Here is an 18,696-nt window from a genome sequence, read left to right on the forward strand (position 1 = left end):
AAAAAAGTGCAGCAGACCCAAATGCAGGCGCTGCAAGCAAGGGTAGACGCGATAGAGGAACGAGAAGCAAATCGCAGCAAACGTACTGCCGAAGCCTCCCCCGAAGCTACCCCGCCATCTCAGCGCAGACGCAGCGTGGCTTCCACCGAGCTGCTTCAGCCGGAGCATGCCTTGATGGCTCCTGCCAGCTATCTCGTGGATGCTATCACGGAGTCTCAAAATTGCCACCTTATGACGCAATGGATGAATTTGAAGGTCAAGGCGGCTGTTGGCTCTGTTTATCCTACTGAACCCGGTGCAACTTTTCACTGCCGGCCGATTCCAGAAGGATATGCTAGGGTGATGGTGGATGAAATAACGGAGGGATTTGAGGACCTCCAGCTTGACCACCCTACCGGTGAAGGGGAGACTCGGCTGGGGTCTGCTCTGAAGACTCCATGCCTATGGCGGAAGGAGCTCATCAACCTTCCGAACTGGACGCCTCCGCCTCCTCCTCCTCCTCCGGCGAGTCAGGGCACTCCGCCTCCTCCACCGCCTCCTCCTCCGGCGAGTGACGATCAGGGCCCTCGGCCGGCTCCTTCTCCGGCGCGTGGCGGCACTCCGCCTCCTTCTCCGCCTGCGCCGACGCGCCCGAGCAGCCAGCCTCCTCCTTCTCCGCCTCGTCAGCAAGGGCGGAAGAGACCTGCCGCCGCTCCAGCTGCTCCGGCGCGTCGTAGTCCTTCTCCTCCGCCTCGTAAGCAAGTAAAGAAGACAACCACTCCGTCTGCTCGGTCGGCGTCTAGCAGTACAACCAGAGGCGGGAGGACATACAGATTCGGTCCTTCTCTGAAGACTCCAGAGAAGTTACCATATGAGAGGACCCCGGAGGAGAACGCCGAGATCGCGCGAACCGAAGTGGATGATTGGTTTCAAGGGTTGAGAGCAAAGAGACATCCACCTCCGGAGGAGAAGGTAGATCCGGTGAAAGTGAAGCGCACTCTGGCTGCCCTGGCAAAACCACCCAAGTCTCCGCCGAAAGGCAACTATGAGCGCATTATTGCAATGACATGGGTCAAAGCGGAGCGGTCGGGAAGTACAGTCAGTGATCAAAGGCTGAAAGAACGACGAGCAGCTGGGAAACAAATTGCCCAGCTCGGCGAACAAGCGAAGCAATCATGCCCCCCCCTCAAGGTGCCTAGCGACATCGTCGATCCGAGGATGGTGCCCGGTTATGGCAATGTTGACGATTACCTGCCCGACGATGTACATTATGATACCATGGAGGTGCAGATACACAGATACGAGTACGGGAAGCCTCTCGTCAAAGATGAAAAATCTTTAACAACGATGATGCGAAAATTACATGATTGGTACTTGAAAATCTGCAGAGAGTCTGGGGGGAGGAGTACTTTGTATGCGAGAGTTAAACCGGAGCATGACCTCGTTGGAATTGAACTATTGCCTATTCCATTTGAGGAGTTCTATCAGTTTTTCAATCAATTGGCCCTCGATAAAACAACGACCACCTGCTACTGTCTGTAAGTACTACTACTTCTATCATTAAGTCTCTCTATATAGCTCATCTCTTTCATTGCATGTATTTATAATTATCCTCACTATATTATGCAGAATGAAGATCGCCGAATTAAAGAAAAGACAAATCGGTGATATTGGGTTCGTTAACACATATCTCATAGATGCAACTGAGGTTCAACATCATCCCGGAGATACCGAGGCCAACTTGCTACGATCATTCAAAAAAATGAAAACAAAAATATAATACTCTTTCCTTACAACTTCAAGTGAGTGTTACTGTCTTGTGCATATTCGGTTTCCCGTATATATTAGTCCAGGTTATAGTAATGTAATTGATGAGTTATGCATGCGTGTGCAGTTTCCACTATATTCTCCTAGAGATTAGGCTTGAGCAGGGAGTAGTAACCGTCTTGGACTCTAAACGAAAAGATCCCCAGGAGTATGCGGACATGACTGAAATCCTCAAGAAGTAAGTTAAATCGATCATTATCCACCATATCAGCAACTTTGTTCATTTCCTGATATCAAGTAATTATTTTCTTTGTCCGGCAGGGTTTGGAGAAAATTCACCAGAAAAGTTCCGGGACTGCCGAAGGAGCTGGAATTTAGACACCCGAAAGTAAGTACTATAGTAGCATGTTCCGCGCATCTCCTAGTGATTCAAGCGCTAGTTTCATCAATACCATTTAGCATTCTTGCTTATCAGTTTGATTGACCTCTATTTCTTGTAAAGTGGTTGTGGCAGGAAAAAGAGAATGATTTCTGTGGATACTACGTCTGCGAGTCCATCCGCCACACGACCTGTGAGCGGGGCGGGTACTCTGACGAACAATATGAAGTACGTAAATAACAACATTCACAATTTTATTTTATTACCATCATTTGTATTGAGTTTCATTCATTCATATATATATGTATTAACCCCCTTCTTCAAATTAGATGTTTCGGAAGCGGGATGAACTCCTAGCACCAGCTCGCATGCAAGAAATTCAAGAGGAATTGGCGGCATTCTTTCTTGACCAAGTAATCGCTGAAGACGGAGAATACTATGTGGACCATGAGTCCGTATGATTATATTTGTAAGAGATAATTATTGTATATATGTAGCCGGTAATGTCGGATAGATATACGAGAACTTGTTGTTCGACCAATCTCTCGGAGAAGGAGAGGTGGTCGATATCACTTCTCTCTGTATGCATATATGTTCATGACGATCTTCTGTTTTCTTCGTTTGCTTACTAGCTAACTAGCGTGTCTAGCCTCTCTATACGTATGTATAGTACGTAGCGTCGACCAAGCACGAACGTAAGAGAGGACACTTCTCTCTATTAATTATAGCTAGCTAACACAATATATGAAACACCTAAATTAACCCCCCAAAACCCCCAAACCCCCCCCCTTTCAAAAAAAACAAAAACCCCAGCCACAGAAATGCTGACGCGTGGATGCCTATTGGTCCCGGTTGGTGCCACCAACCGGGACCAAAGGGTCTCCTGCCTGGGCTCTGCGCACTGCCCACGTGGAGGCCCATCAGTCCCGGTTCTGGATTGAACCGGGACTAAAGGTACAGGGCATTAGTACCGACACTTTAGTCCCGGTTCAGGAACCGGGACTAAAGGCCCTTACGAACCGGGACTATAGGCCCTTTTTCTACCAGTGCTAGGTTTAATATCAAAAAGACCTCGCAGCCAAACCGAACATTTAAGACCTGAGGTCCCAACCAGGACGCTTGTCGGGTATGGGCACCCATCAGTCCGGTGTGCTCCTCAACCAGGACGCCTGCCGGATATGAGGTCGCCGCAGCCACCTGCCACCAATCCATATTCAAAGCTGTACTGGTGCATCTACCTTGCCCGGTCTAGCTGTCGCCGACGCCACCACGACGCCAGACAGCGTCGACCTCCTGCGCGTGTCCATCACTACACATCTGACGCCAAGCCTTCGCTGCTCCATGCTGCCAAGAGCCGCCGTCATGAATATGTAGAAAGAAACACCGCTCCACCGAAGAAGCCATCCAATGGTCCCTCAAGCCTGAGTGCATCTCCAAGAATGCCGCCCCAAGGGGGTAACGACACATGAATGCCACCGTCATCCGATCAACTGATCTAAGGTTTCCCCCGAAGGTATTGGGTGGGTTTGGGATTTGTACCTCGATGATGCCTTCATGAAGGAAACGGTGATAGGGCATCATCATCACCGGCTCCGGCCAACGACCGAAGATCAAGTTTCACTCAGATCCGTTTCAAGAAATCCACCCGACAATCTGTGCATTGTCTCGACCGCCTTCAAAGCCCCAGATCTAGCCACCTAGATCCGGCGACCAACCGCAACAGCAATGTCACCATAGGAGCCCTGGCACACCGGCCACTGTCTGGATGCGCCACCACTGAAATCTGGGAGGAGGACTCCCACCCCACCTCGCCAAACCGCGAGAGCCGCTGGGATGGATCCCGCACGCTCGTCACCGTCTCTGATCGGAACCAATCCGTGGCAAAACCAAGAGATCGCCGACCCAGATCCGCCTTGGATATGGACTGCACTACGCCATGCTGCCGTGGGAAGCCCGAGCTTCATCCACCGTCATGTTATCATGCATGGAAGTGAACTACTACATACTCCCTCTGTAAATTAATAAGAGCGGCTAGCACATTAAAGTAGTAATCTAAACGCTCTTATATTAGTTTACGAAGGGAGTACTATACAACACAAAGCAAAAAAGCTTATTGAGTGCAATGTTTCGTGCCAAAACGGGCATACGCAATTTCAAAAAAAAAGGGGCATACGCGAGGTGAGGAGGGTGCTTTGCGGTTGCCACATTTATTCGTGGGCATCGCATGCTCACAAGTGCACATGGCATACCGCGTTGAGAGGCCTTGCTCCGGGCCTTCGTCGAAATTTATAGGCTGCCGAGGCCTCTTGACGTCCAGTGCCCAAGTAATTCCTTTCTTGGCTCCTGGTCCTGGGTGTTTCGAAGCCATGCGTCTTTGCTCATCTTGATACATGACAATGTAGGACAAATGTGGCTATGGCCACCGCCACACACTAGTTCATCTCTCGCTCTCGCCCCACACTAATTCTTACAACTTCACTAGCCCTAATGCCCTGCATATCACCATCTATTATGAAAGTACGTACCAATTATGGAGGCCATATCAGTAAAATCATCTCTCTGACGAAAAGCTTGTAAGCAGTTCCAGATGTTGCCGTCATTTCAGCAATTCTAGTTACAACTGCACTGCCCTTCAGCCCAAAAGGATGGTAACGTATATCCAGTTGCTCCAATGACATGGACTTGACGAGAAAAGACCTGGTTTTCCAAAATCATTTGCTTTCACCAACCACCCCAAGGAAATTGCTTTTCATAATCCACCAGTGATGTTTCCCACGAACACAAACACCACTCCTACAAACCCTTGTCTACACATCCCACAAGCTTGGCCACTGGACTGGCCCTGGTTAATTTGGAGCACTTTTCAAACTAATAATAATGTACGTGCAATGCATGTTTATATTAGGTTGGTAAGATATCAATTACTTTTTCGTGGGATGATAGGATATTAATTACATGGCAGATTTCAAGGGATAGTGTTGAGTGAAAACGTGTTTATAACCAATGGCAGTGATGGATAATTAGAACGTTAAACGTGTTTGATGCTCAACATTGGAGCAATTTGAACCACTAGATAACATCATTTGACGGTCGAGATGGTTTGGATCTGTCTATTTGAGTCTTTTTATATTGGTATAGATATAGATATAGATAAATATAGATATATGCAAACTTCTCTTCCCACACTCTTACAGAATAACTCTTCGGTACGGTAGATCGTAGTTTTTCTCTCTAGTTTACGACTATGGTTTTCCCTTAGCCATTGATGTAGTTTCATTGTCTTGTCAAGCATAGAGGTTTGTGGCCTGATGGGAGTAGTTACCTGGGATCATGTGCTGTATTGTATACCGTCACGTGGCAACTAAACAAAAATGATCAGATGGCCGAGTTGGTCTAAGGCGCCAGATTAAGGCTCTGGTCCGAAAGGGCGTGGGTTCAAATCCCACTCTGGTCAATATTATCCTTTTTTACTAAAGAAAACAGAGACATACAGTATTTTTTTCCCCATGCAAATCATCACAGATATGCATTGACCGGCTAAATCGAATTGCCACGATTTACATCTGCTTTTGCTTTATGCAAGGATCAGACAGCTCACATTACAGCAAGAAAGGTTCAGATATTTCGGGTCCATGCCGTTCAGTCTTGAACAAAGATGCATAACGAGGCAGAAGACTGCGGAGGCGCCTGTCACATGCTGCAGCAATATAATATGCTGAGCTAAACACATACTACTCGATCATGCGCACACCACAAACATAATTCTACAGCATTATTCACACTACTACTAGTGCAGATAAACTTAACCAGCTAAGTTGGCAGTGGTTAGGTGGACAGTGGTATCCCCAACCCATCAGGGTTCAAATCCTGGTGCTCGCATTTATCCTGGATTTATTTCAGGAATTCCGGCGATACGCTTTCAGTATGAGGAGACGTTCCCGTCGACTACGAGACGCCTACGGTAACTTCGTAAAATCTTAAGATGATATGCCGGCTCAGTCTCTTGGAGGTGCTCATAAGGGTAGGGTGTGCGTGTGTGCGTTCATAGGGGTGAGTATATGCGCGTTTATATGAGCGCTTGCGTCTGTACTGTGTTTAAAAAAAATTTAAGTTGGCCTTCGCCGCCATCCAGCTTCTGTCGCAGGTGGCTCGGCAGCAGCCGGCTCGTCGCCGCCATCCAGCTTCTGTCGCAGGTGGCTCGGCAGCAGCACGGCGTCGACGACGTACACGGCGAGGGGGGCCTCTTCGGACACCGTCTTTGTCACCCTGGCCCAAGCGCGGCTCCCGCACGACGGCCACAACCACACCGTGTCCCCGTCGTCGCGGAGCGTGATGGCGTGGCTCTTGTTGGTGGCCGCGTCGGTGGCCAGCGAGCTCAACGACACCCAGTCGAAGGCCTGGAACAGCTTCCTGCCGTAGGTGGTCGCCGCGCCGTGGTACAGCAGGACGGCGAGCCGGTCGTCGGCGCCGAGGCCTCGGAACTTGGGCTCGAACTCGGAGAGGGCCTTGTCTTCGGGGCAGAATACGGTGAGACCGCCACCGCCCGCGACGCGCTCCCAGAAGAGCTGGCTCGCGTTCCCCGTCTTGGCGACGAGGCGGGCGAAGCGGCCGCAGCCGCCGCCCGTGGAGATGACGTCCGTGAACGCCCGCTCCTCCTGCGCGTCGGACGCGTGCACATGGCCCGACTCATCGATGCCACCGAAAAGCGCCTCGTCGTCGTCCGTGGCGACATCGGCCATGAACACCGGCTCCTCCGGCGCGTCGGACGCGTGCCCACGGCCCGAGTCGTCGATGCCTCGGAACTCAACCCGGGGTACTTCGGCCGGCTCGTCGTCGTGCGTGGAGATATCAGCGATGAGCACCGGCTCCTCCGCAGCGACGGACGCGCGCCCACGGCCCGGGTCGTCGATGGCTCGGAGCTCAAGCGGGGGCAGCCCCACCTCGTCCTCGCCGCCCGCTGCAGCACCCCCAGAGACGACGAGCAGAAGAAGGTGCAGAAAAGGTGCGGCCATCGCGCCGGCACGACTGCACCAAGAGAGCGCGAGAGAGGGGAGTTGCTGAGTGGCTACTGGCAGACTGGCCGCGAGGCTGGTAGGTTGCTGACTTGCAGTGCGGTGTAGGGGGTGTGGCCGAGAGGATGGAGTATTTATATACGGTGACGGAGGCTGTGAGGCATAGGAATTGCGAGGAAGGAGCTCCATGGTCGGAAGGGAGTGAGCAAGAAAGGAATAAAGGCAAGGTTACGTGTCGGTCGCCCATAGGGTAGAGAAGCTCTACCGCCAAGCGCGTTTTGGGAACGTATCTAGTTATTTTTGTTTTGAATTCTTTTTGTTATTTTTGTATCTCACATAATGTTTCAAATTTTGTTTTGAATTCTTTTTACAACATACATTATTGTTGTGTCAGTGCTCATTTTTTTGAATATTTAATATGCTAAGGAAACCGGTGCATCGATAGCACCAATTGCCCAGAGATACATCCCTAGCGCGTTTTGTCTTCCTCGTAACTGCATGCCATCGCCACTACGAGTGATTGAAGTCAGCACAACAATTGTGTCGGTGTGTCTTGGTATAATTAAGGTTACTCCTGTTTTTAGGGTTTAGGAAACGTGAAATGACTAATATTGTTCCTTCCTAAGGTCGATTGGCACACCGCGATGCATCAATGGCTACAATAGTTTCTCACGCGACATCACCAACAGGTGCGTGTTTTTTCAGTTCCACTCGGAACTCGAGCGGAACCTTTGGCAGGGGATCATAAAATGGGAAGGAATTAAACAACACAAATCTAAAGGCTTGTTGAATGCAATGTCGTGCGAGATTACACGGGAGCATGTGTAGATGGTACTGCATACGCGAGATGAGTAGGGTTTTTCCTTGCTGCCTGCCATTATCACATGGCACCGCGGGCTCACATGATAACATCTTTATTGTTCGCCGAGGTCTTTCCCTGTTTGGCTATTTATCTGGGCTTTACGTTGGCATATGTATGTTGCCGATTAATTACAAGTGCATATATATAGCCGGTGACTGTGATAGTGAGGCTGTGACACCGATGCCCCAACCACTTGTTCACCTTTTACATCAACCACTACAATCGATCCGCGTCTACATGTAAACCGTCTGTGCACGGCGAGCATGTAGGTGTGGCTGTGTAATGCATATACTACTAGCATTGCAACCAATGCAAAGTATGTTTGGGAACTAGGAGTTCATCAGAGAAAGAACATCAAACTAAACTCTGTTGATACTTCAGAAAGGAGGCACGGCAATTTCGCAGCAAATTCCATACCACTTTTGCAACACAAAGCAAAACTCCCTGCATACGGACACGGAGATAGATTCACGCGCTCCGTTCATTTCAGCTTTGTGCAAATGTGGCAAACATGGGTTGCTGGTCACAGCTAACAAATGATCCTTAGTAGCAAATGGAGACGCTCCTGTACTAGCTTTCACCTCGTGTCTTCGCAGTTAAGCCATCGATCGACTTCCACACACATGTGAAATCCCAAGTTTGGAAAAATGTTTTGCACTATATTACTCACCTCCAGCTCCTCCGGTGCCATGAACCGATGAGAAAAGAGCGGTTTTCTAGAATCCACTGTCAACATCTCTGTAGTAATGTTTCCCTCAAACACAAACAACACTCCACAAGCTAGCTGCTGATCATGCCCTGCTGATTTCCTCCCTGACTATCCTACTAGCAGTTGCAAACCAACATCCGACAAGTTTAGCCACTGGACTGGACCTGGTTAGCATGGAGCACTTTTTAGACGCGTGCAAATTTCACCTCCTACACTGTAATTTTTCTCTTTAGTTTACGGCTAATGGTTTTCCCTTAGCCGTCAATGGTACTATAGTAGTTTTAGTGTTAGGTGTAGAGGTTTGTGGCCTGATGCAGTTTAGGAAGGACACGTGGAAAATAAACAAAATGATCAGATGGCCGAGTTGGTCTAAGGCGCCAGATTAAGGCTCTGGTCCGAAAGGGCGTGGGTTCAAATCCCACTCTGGTCAATATTATCCTTTTTGATCAAGATTTAACAGAGAAATAAGAGACACACAGTTTTTTTTTTCTATCGAAATCAACCGTGCGTCGATCGATGCATCCGAGACATGCATCGACGAGCTATTAAATCAAGTGCGCACGATTTACTTCTGCTTCATACAAGGATCAAACTGCTCTCACATTAGCGTCGAACCCACACAGGGTTAAGATATTACGGAAAATGAAAAGAGAAATGTTCGGATAGCACACCTACACTACAGCAGAAAAGCAATTCTCAGTCTTGATTTTTTGAACAAAGCTGCATAACCAAACACAAGAGGGGGGAATGAACCTGCGGAGGCGCCTGAACAAAGATGCATTCAAGGAAGAAGGTTCAGCAAATGAAGAAGAAGCAAGCATTTGATTAGCTACTGCTTACAAGGATCAGGCCACTCACACACTACCGCAGAGTAATTCCTACTACGCCTGAGGCTGCAGAGGCGCGGGAGCTTGGCGCAACCGGGAGCAGACGACGCAGAGCAACCCGACAGCCGACGCCGCGGCGAGAGCCCCGCCGGCACATGCCGTCCGGTCGGCGGCGAGCTGGTACGACGCGCACACGGGCGTGGCGACGAGGTCCGCGATTAGCGCGGAGGACGCCGCTCCGACGGCGAGCAACGCGAGCAGCCACTCGAGCGCGGTCAGGACGACCAGGAGCTTGACGTCGGCCGGCGGGGGCGGCGGCTGCTGCTGCTCATACTTGAGCCAGCACGACTCGGCCAGCAGCAGGAACGCACCAACTGGGACGCCCACCAGCAGCAGCGTCATGCATAACCTCCTGAAAAATTCGAATAATTTGTCATGACGAGAGCCAGCCGTCGATCCATCAGCGAAACTACATAGTAGAAAGATTATACGATGGAAATGTGCTTAACTGGTGTGGGTCCTCGAGCGTGAACTGGATCACCCCTGGGACGCAGTCCTCCGCGAGGACGGCCAAGACAAACGCCGTGATGTCGAGGGCGAGGCTGCCGCCGCTGCACACGACGATGAGCCACCCTGCAGCAGCCATATGAACGAACCAACCTAGCTGGAAGCGAGTGTGAGACGGCGAGCCCTACACTTTTCCACCCTTGCTTGCAGTCTTGGTTACAAGTTGTGGGCAGGCACATGGATCGCTTGGCTGTGTCGAGCCATCTTGAAGCCCAGGGTGCTGAGGTGTTTCCTTTCTTGGCTCCTGGGTGTTTTCAAGCCATGCACCTCTGCTCATCTTGATCCGGTATAGATGACAACATAGAGGTAAATACACCGGTGGTGCTTGAACTTGTTACGGATGTGCAGTTTAGTGCCTGAACTTGTAAAATACATTGAACTGGTTTCATAATTTGGCATGGGCGTGCATATATGGTTTAAATGACGTTTGTATACATCCGCGACGCTGATGAGGCGCGCCAACATGGAATGGCACCCGAGGTGTGTGGCCTGTTTTTTTTTTGCAGAAACCCCTTCAGAATTATTTTTCATACAATAAGGCCCTTGTAGAGAAACTGACAAATTTTTTGCTTCGTGATGATTCATAACCTTGCGCTACAATTATTTTTCGTACTATAATTATAAAATAATAAAAAACTAGCGATGTGGTGGTTACAAAAGGGAGATCTACTAGTCAAGTGCATGCTGGGCTAGCCAATAGACCACTTCACATTTGCTGCTCCATGATTATTCATAACCTTTATAAACTAGGTGGAACAACATAAATAAAGGGATTTTTTTGCAAAGTATAAATAAAAGAAATTTAATGAACCAACAAAAATAGTACCAACTATGTGACTCGAACATCCGACCAAAGCTTATGGACCAGGCATGGATGCCATTCCAACCAATGAGTTCTCATGTATCGAAAGTACAAGTAATCTTTATGACTGTCTAACGAACATAATTTCAAAAGAATGCAAAAATCTTCATGTCATTTAAAAAATCACATGTTATTTTAAAACATACTCATTCAATTGAAAATATTTATGAATGATAAACATGTTTATATGATTCAAGTATTATTCATATGAGGATCCGCAATCTAAGGGCGCACTAGACTTGTAATTTTTTTAGAAAACACACGGTTTTTACTTAAAGCATTAGCACATTTATAAACTACGTGAATATTTTATTCAGAATGTGGAAATTTTAAAATTATATGAGAATTTATTTACATATATGAACATTTGTAAAACTACTATAATATTTTATTAAAATGCAAACATTTTTCAGATTATAAGATATAATCTTGATTCATAATTTTATTATGTGTTTTTTTAAATTATTGCATTGGTATTTTATGAAATTATGTGAACTTTTTAATGTAATTTGTTTTAAATATATGTCTATTGTTTGTAACAAATGATTATAATTTACGTATTTTTACAAAATTTTGAAATAAAAAAACTGAGCCACGCTATGGTCTAGTTTAGCGAGAGGGGCTTGTTATGTTATAAACCTAAATTTATCATTTTTACCATTCGATGTCGTCAGTTGGAGTGGTATATATGTGCGTCGGCTATATAGCCCCTGGTTGTAGGTTCAAATCAACAGGGCTATATTGATGGAATAAATTTTTAAATTTATGTTGTTCAGCTTTATATATGTATAGTGTATGAATCCTTTTATGACGCTAAATTTAAGCCGGCCTACTGGCTAGCCACACTCACCTGCGCGCGTCAGGTTGCTGTTTTGAACCCCGTACCCATTTTTAATTATAAATATATTTTTTATAATTTATCATTGCAAGGAAAAAAAATTCTAGAGGGTTCTCCGAAAAAAAAACAGGCCACACACCTTGTCCCTGACAGTGAGTCCCATGCCATGATGGTGCGATCGTCAACGTCGTGGATGTATAGAAACAATATTTGAACCGTATATGCACGTCTATGCCAAGTTACGGAACCAGTTCAATGTATTTTGCAAGTTCGGACACTAAAGTGCACATTCGTGGCAAGTTCAAGCACCAGTGGTGTATTTACCTCGACAACATACATAATGGTTAATGGGCGAGGTAAATACACTAGGAGTCATTGAACTTGCACGCGACACTCAGTTTGGTGCATAAACTTGTAAAATACGTGTTTCTGGTCATTGAATTTGCACGGACGTTCATATACGGTCACATTTTACGTACGCAGACATATCCATGGCCTACTTTTTTTTGAGACATGTATCCATGGCCTACATGGCATGCCAGGGCTCGCTGTGGGCCGCTCTCACAAGGTAGATTTACATAAAAGTTTTTATTTATTAAGCTCCTAAAATAAAATGATAAAAAATAAGGAGATGACAGGTTTTGAACACGTGGACTGCCACCACCAGGATTGTGTGGACAACCACCATACCGGATGATCATTCAAGTTTGGAAATCACTACTAGTTTATATATCATATAAACACATACCGATTTTTTTTAAAGAAATGCAACCTGAAGAAAGAGCGCAACGTGGCTCGACCATGTGATCTCATGCTCAATGTTAACTAAGATTACCACCAGGCTACTATAACAGAAAATGTCCAGAAGAGATAAACAATTTTCATGTTTTTATTCCTTCTTGTTCTATGTAAGAACACAACTTATATTCTTGTGTTTCTGATATTTAAAAATGATTATGTGTTACACAAAAGGTACATGACATTTAAAAGAATGTAAAATATTGTAAAACATATGTGTCTAATTACAAAAACATAAGTTGCATTTAATATTTTTTTCATGCATTTTAGAAAAAAATCATAACAATTTTAAAAATATTTATACAATGTACAAAAATATTCATGTAGTTTACAAAATGTTTGGTACGATCCAAAAATGTTTAACATGTATTTCGAAAAAGATTCTGAAACTCGTTTTTGATAAAATCTTAATCATATGTTTAAAAAATATTAAACATGTATAAAAATGTTTTAAGATTATACTGGAAAAATAGACACAAGAAAATATTTTAAAAATGCTAATCATGTATTTGGAAAATGTTAAACATAATTAAACTTTTATGTTCTGACGTGTATGTATTTCCAGTATACAATTAAAAACATTTTTATACACATTCAATATATTTTAAACATATTATTAACATTTTCTAAAATACAAGTTTTGAAGCTTTTTTTAAAATACTACATGTTAAATATTTTTGCATTGTATGAAACATTTTTCAGCTATGAAAACATGTTTGTACATTGTATGCACATTTTTAAAAATGTCATATTCAGTTTTTTGAAATGTGTGAACATTTTTAAAATGCAACGTATGTTTTTTAAGTCCATAAATTTTACAATGTTTAAACAATTTTAAAAATGTCACGTATCTTTTTTTGTAACATATAAACATTTTTTAAATGTCACAAACACAAGAATATAAAGTTGTTTTCTTACATAGAACAAGAAGGAATAACAACATGAAAAATGTTTATCCCTTCTATACATGTTGTGTTGTTGTAACCTGGTGGTAATCTTAGTCAACGTTGTCCATGAGGTTAGATAGTTGAGACATGGTGCTCCATTTTTTTGGGTTACATTTCCTTTTAAATTTAATTTCGGTCCGTGTTTATATGATATATAGCAGATGTTGATAGCTTTGTTCAAGCGTAAATGATCATTGTTCTGGTGGTTGTCCACACGCCCCAACCAGCGGCAGGTCTTGAGTTCAAAACCCCATTGTCCCTTGCTTTTTAATAATTTTATTTTATGGGCTTATTAATACATAAATAAAAGAAATTAAGGGCTTTTCGGTCCGTGTTTAAATGAAATGTGACCGTATATGAACGTCCGTACAAGTTTGATGACTAAAAACATGTATTTTACAAGTTTGTGCACCAAACTGCACATCGCCTGCAAGTTCTATGACTTCCGGTGTATTTACCCTTAATGGGCTGGACTAGCCCGTAGAACAAATCTAGCTATGACCACTGCCGTGTGCCGTCTTTGTTCTCACCTTTCGCTATTGTTTCTGCCATGCCCACTATATAATTTGTGAGCTGCACACGGTTTAATTGTGTGAAGATATGGCAGTCAATGTCAGTTATTACCTTGTTCATCGTTTTGGCTCGTTGATATTTCTGAAGCACGGCAACGGCTCCGCAGTTTCTTTTACCACGAAGCAAAGCCGTGGAGGCCGATTCATATATTTTTACCTTTGTGCAGCCAGCGTCCCATGCAAGCAACACGATTTTTTCAGAAAAGTTTGAGGCCGATTCATTATTTCATTTTTCTCTAGAAATTCTGCACAATGATCGAGTGACAATTTTCAGATTTCCTCGGTGAAGTGATCCACCACTAGGCATGGACACTTAGAATCTACGGTAGCGAATGAACTTCTGTTAGCTCAATCTATGATAAAATGGTGACCAGATGTTTCAGAGTTAGAAGAGAGCATCAAACATATAATAAACAGGGGGAACTGAGTCCGTGGATTTGCCTCCTCACTGCACTTGTACCCTCCCCCACCCCACAATTTGTCATGGATCAACGGCTGGCTCTGGCCAGTGGCGACTATGTGTGCCTCGGCTCTAACTAGTAGATAGGAATTAGGATTTTAATTCTCAAAGGAGCGGCGCTCGGGCGGATGACGACGCTTAATCTTCGAGGTTCGTCTTTCAGGCTCTGATCCTCTTTGACTTCGCTCATCGGGGTGTATTAGACGGAGTTCCGGTGTAAATTTTCATCGGCTCTTAAGGACGATGAGTTTAGGGTTTCTCACTGTGTGTATGAGACGGCCAGATTTTGTGTCAATTTCTTCGATCAATTCAAGGGTTCAACGGTGATCGTTCTGGTTCTCAGACGTTGGTCTAAGGGGCTCGTGCACGAAGACTTCTCGCATGTCATTGGCAAGGTCATACCGGCGAGGCCGCCACATCACCACATATCCGTTCCAGTGCCGATCTCGCTGCCTTCATACACTGACACCTACATTAGCCGTGCATGCGACCTCCTCTTCCTTTGCTTGGCCACCTTCTCATGCCACCAAGCCGGCCCTCGCTTGCACCTAGATGGCAAGGAAATGAGCACCTGCCTCTTCGGCCGTCGCCAGATCTAGAAATTGTTGGGTGGGGGAGGGTAGAGAGAATATCATAGGTAGGTGGACGGAGGCCAAAATTTTGTATTGGGTGGGTAGGAAATGAGGACCACGACGTCTCATATCTGCTCTTTCCTTACATGATACTTGCGACACACAAAAATCTAAATACGACGCTCTAGATGAGATGAGTAACGGTGAATCTTTCTCGATAGACAATGTACACTTTAGAAAATCCTTACTTGAGGATGAATGAATAGATTAGAGGAGAATGCATCTGGTGCACGCGTAGTTGCAGTGCAACCGGTGCATCAACAACCGATGAAGATGTCCGGAAAAAAAATTATGACATACTCATAATATACACTATAGTGTCAGAAATAACTCAAGTCCAACTTGACAAACAAAATCAGTAATTTAGGATTGATCATGTCTATGGCGTGAAATTCGTAGCCCAACTTCAAATAACTATTATTCATAACATGATTTGACCTTCTTCCTTTTTTTTTTGCTTGAGTTGTAGGTTGGATTTGAATCTGACATTTTACGACGGGACAACTATATGTACGTGATAATTTCTTTTAAAAACTTTTACAGTCTATCCACGGATGGCGATACCATAGGGGAAGGTATGGGCGGCCGCCCAGGTAGTTGTGTGATGTGATCGTTGAGCCCCTACCCGAACCCCGATTCATTTTGGACGAGGAGACGGTGATAGGTTCTTGTATCAGGAACGAGAGGAGACCAACAACGTGAAGGTCCTGGAAAACCGTCCATTTAAATGGGCTAGCACTTGAGCGAAAAACAACCTAGAGGCCAATCGAGCGTCTAAGTAACCTAACCATTCCACGACCCTGTTTCTAGTATTTCATGTGTTTTGGAGGTTACATCACATAGGTTTGGAGAATCTTAAACTACTTTTAACCATTACTTAGATTAACTTTTGAGTGCATCTTTTTTCGGGGGGGGGGGGGGGGGGGGGGGGGGGGGGAAGACTTTTGAGTGCATCTAGTAGCTTTGTATTTGAATTTTATGAGTTTTGATTGAGGGGACTTGCATTTGTGCATTCAAATTTGGATCCGTGACCGAGTGTATTGTCACAGTTTGGTGCACTGGTTCTCGAGAAGAGGCCAGATGGACACGCACATGCAAGCTCCATTTCTAGGGAGAAAACGTCAAAGACGACGTAAATGCCACACTAAATCATGCCACGCAAATTAAGCTGTAGCACATGAACCAAACACAGGAACTCACACGTACTTAACTCCGGCAGAAGAGTACGTGCCATGCCACGACAGGCGATCGATCGACATGCTTCAGCAATATATATATGCTGAGCTAAACATCACAACCATAATTCTAGAGCATTATTCACTACTAGTGTAACCAGATAAACTTAACCAGATAAATTGGCCTTGTTGCTCATCTTGTCGACTGCATCATGAAGAAGAAACCCGGCCAGGAAGCCCGCGATGCTCGCCACGGCCATGACTATCACTTCCCAGACCGGGATGCAGCAGTGCAGCCAGCCGAAATAGCCACCGGACGGCTCGCACGCAGCAGCCGGCCCGTCGCCGCCATCCAGCTTCTGTCGCAGGTGGTTCGGCAGCAGCACGGCGTCGACGACGTAGACGGCGAGGGGAGCTTCTTCGGACACCGTCTTGGTCACCCTGGCCCAAGCGCCACTCCTGCACGACGGCCACAGCCACACCGTGTCCCCGTCGTCGCGGACGGTGATGGCGTGGCTCTTGTTGGTGGCCGCGTCGGTGGCCAGCGAGCTCACCGACACCCAGTCGAACGCCTGGAACAACTTCCTGCCGTAGGTGGTCGCCGCGCCGTGGTACAGCAGGACGGCGAGCCGGTCGTCGGCGCCGAGGCTTCGGAACTTCGGCTCGAACTCGGCCAGGGCTTTGTCTTCGGGGCAGAACACCGTGAGGCCGCCGGCGCCCGCGGCGCGCTCCCAGAAGAGCTGGCTCGCGTTCCCCGTCTCGGCGACGAGGCGGGCGAAGTGGTCGCAGGCGCCGCCCGTGGAGATAACGTCCGTGAACGCCCGCTCCTCCGGCGCGTCGGATGCGCGCCCATGGCCGGAGTCGTCGATGCCTCGGAACTCGAGCCCGGGCGCTTCGTCGTCGTCCATGAGCACAGGCTCCTCGTCTATGCCCGAGCCGTCGATGCCCCGGAACTTGAGCCGGGGCGCTTCGCCCGGCTCGTCGTCGAGGTGGGCCATGAACACCGGCTCGTCCGGCGCGTCGGACGCGTGCCCACGGCCTGAGTCGTCGATGCCTCGGAACTCAAGCCGGGGAGCTTCGCCCGCCTCGTCGTCGTGCGTGGAGATCTCGGGCATGAACTCCGGCTCCTCCAGCGCGAAGGGCCCGTGCCTACGGCCCGGGTCGTCGATGCCTCGGAGCGCGAGCCGGGTCAGCCCTGCCTCGCCGTCGCCGCCCGCTGCAGCGCCTCCAGAAACGACGAGCAGAAGAACGAGCAGAAAAGGTGCGGCCATCGCGGCTGCCACACCTTTCTCCCAAGAGAGAGCGAGGGAGGGGAGTTGCTGAGTGCCTTCTGGCTATGGCTGGTAGTTGCAGTGCAGTGCAGGGGGTGTGGCCGCGAGGGTGGAGCATTTATACACGGTGAAGGAGGCGGTCAGGCATAGGAATGGCGAGGTAGGAGCTCCATGGTCCGGAACGGAGCGAGGAAGAAAGGACTAAGGACCTGTTTGGTTCATAAGTCATAGTACCTTTTTAGTCTTAACTTATAAGTTCTAAGTCCTTAAAAAGTCTCTATCTGTTTGGTTCCTGAAACTTATAAATCTCTATAAGACCAAATTACAACTATGAGTCCCTATAAGTCCCTCCTTGAGAGTCTTATTTTATAAGTCTCAAATGCCCACTTTAAGTCCCTATAAGTCCCTTCTGTTTGGTTTAGATGGGACTTATAGAGACTTTTTTAAGTCCCTAGACCAATAAATTCCTGAAAACAAACACCCTCTAAAGGCGAGGGCTCTATACGTGTCGATCGCCCATAGGGTAGGGGGATATGGAAGCGAGCAAGGCAGAGCCCTACCCAAGCGCGTTTTATCTTCCTCGTAACTTGATGCCGTCCAGCCGTCGATCGCCACAACAACTTTGTCGGTGTGTCTTGATACAAGGTTACTCTAGGGTTTAGGGTTTAGGGAACGTGAAATGACTGACGTTATTCCTTCCTAATTAAGATTGAACAGCACATTGTGATGCCTCGATCGCCACAATAGTGCACACGACATCACAAATGTTACTTCCATGCCCTCTACGTAGGAGCGCTAACAATGCGTGCATGGACTGCATTGACCTGTAAAGTGTAAATGAAATGAGATGTGCGTGCCAGCGACGCATGGAGAACATTTGGATGCAACGCGCGGCTTCTCACAGGCGTAACCGGAAGCAGAAAAGCTATGTTGAATGCGACGTCCCGGCCGGGAGATAACACGGAAGCAGGTACATGGTGGTGGATGGTGCGCCATTATCTCATGCCAAAACGGGCTATGGAAGATGAGGAGGGCGTTT

The 18,696-nt window shown here is 46.9% G+C and overlaps 3 protein-coding genes and 2 non-coding genes across 5 annotated transcripts; 2 read left to right on the plus strand and 3 right to left on the minus strand.

The window, feature by feature from the left end:
• The first annotated feature begins 5,498 nt into the window (after positions 1-5,498).
• On the plus strand, positions 5,499-5,579 carry TRNAL-AAG (transfer RNA leucine (anticodon AAG)). Its single transcript has one exon. It is a non-coding gene; the product is annotated as a tRNA-Leu (tRNA).
• LOC125541230 (uncharacterized) lies at positions 5,577-7,229 on the minus strand. The gene has a single exon (XM_087539717.1). The coding sequence runs from the start codon at positions 7,135-7,137 to the stop codon at positions 6,232-6,234; it is 906 nt and encodes a 301-aa protein (XP_087395843.1). The 5' UTR covers positions 7,138-7,229; the 3' UTR covers positions 5,577-6,231.
• A 1,828-nt stretch (positions 7,230-9,057) lies between these two features.
• TRNAL-AAG (transfer RNA leucine (anticodon AAG)) lies at positions 9,058-9,138 on the plus strand. Its single transcript has one exon. It is a non-coding gene; the product is annotated as a tRNA-Leu (tRNA).
• A 173-nt stretch (positions 9,139-9,311) lies between these two features.
• On the minus strand, positions 9,312-10,295 carry LOC125541231 (uncharacterized). The gene is made up of 2 exons (XM_048704691.2): positions 10,045-10,295; positions 9,312-9,947 (listed from the first exon to the last, which is right to left on the minus strand). The coding sequence occupies exons 1-2, from the start codon at positions 10,179-10,181 to the stop codon at positions 9,590-9,592; spliced, it is 495 nt and encodes a 164-aa protein (XP_048560648.1). The 5' UTR covers positions 10,182-10,295; the 3' UTR covers positions 9,312-9,589.
• A 5,999-nt stretch (positions 10,296-16,294) lies between these two features.
• Positions 16,295-17,831, minus strand: LOC125541232 (uncharacterized). Its single transcript, XM_048704692.2, has one exon. It carries the CDS (start codon positions 17,655-17,657, stop codon positions 16,554-16,556), a length of 1,104 nt encoding a protein of 367 aa, XP_048560649.1. The 5' UTR covers positions 17,658-17,831; the 3' UTR covers positions 16,295-16,553.
• Positions 17,832-18,696: the final 865 nt, after the last annotated feature.

This window comes from Triticum urartu, chromosome 2A, assembly GCF_056163025.1.
Source record: "Triticum urartu cultivar PI428250 chromosome 2A, HENAU_Tu73, whole genome shotgun sequence".
Lineage (NCBI taxonomy): Eukaryota > Viridiplantae > Streptophyta > Magnoliopsida > Poales > Poaceae > Triticum > Triticum urartu.

Bases quoted from the DNA above. Each gene is read 5' to 3' on its own strand.
- LOC125541231 (XM_048704691.2), bottom strand. From the start codon at position 10,181: ATGGCTGCTGCAGGGTGGCTCATCGTCGTGTGCAGCGGCGGCAGCCTC. The intron at 9,948-10,044 runs GTTAAGCACATT...CGAATTTTTCAG, and splicing joins ACGCTCGAGGACCCACACCA to GAGGTTATGCATGACGCTGC.
- LOC125541230 (XM_087539717.1), bottom strand. From the start codon at position 7,137: ATGGCCGCACCTTTTCTGCACCTTCTTCTGCTCGTCGTCTCTGGGGGT.
- LOC125541232 (XM_048704692.2), bottom strand. From the start codon at position 17,657: ATGGCCGCACCTTTTCTGCTCGTTCTTCTGCTCGTCGTTTCTGGAGGC.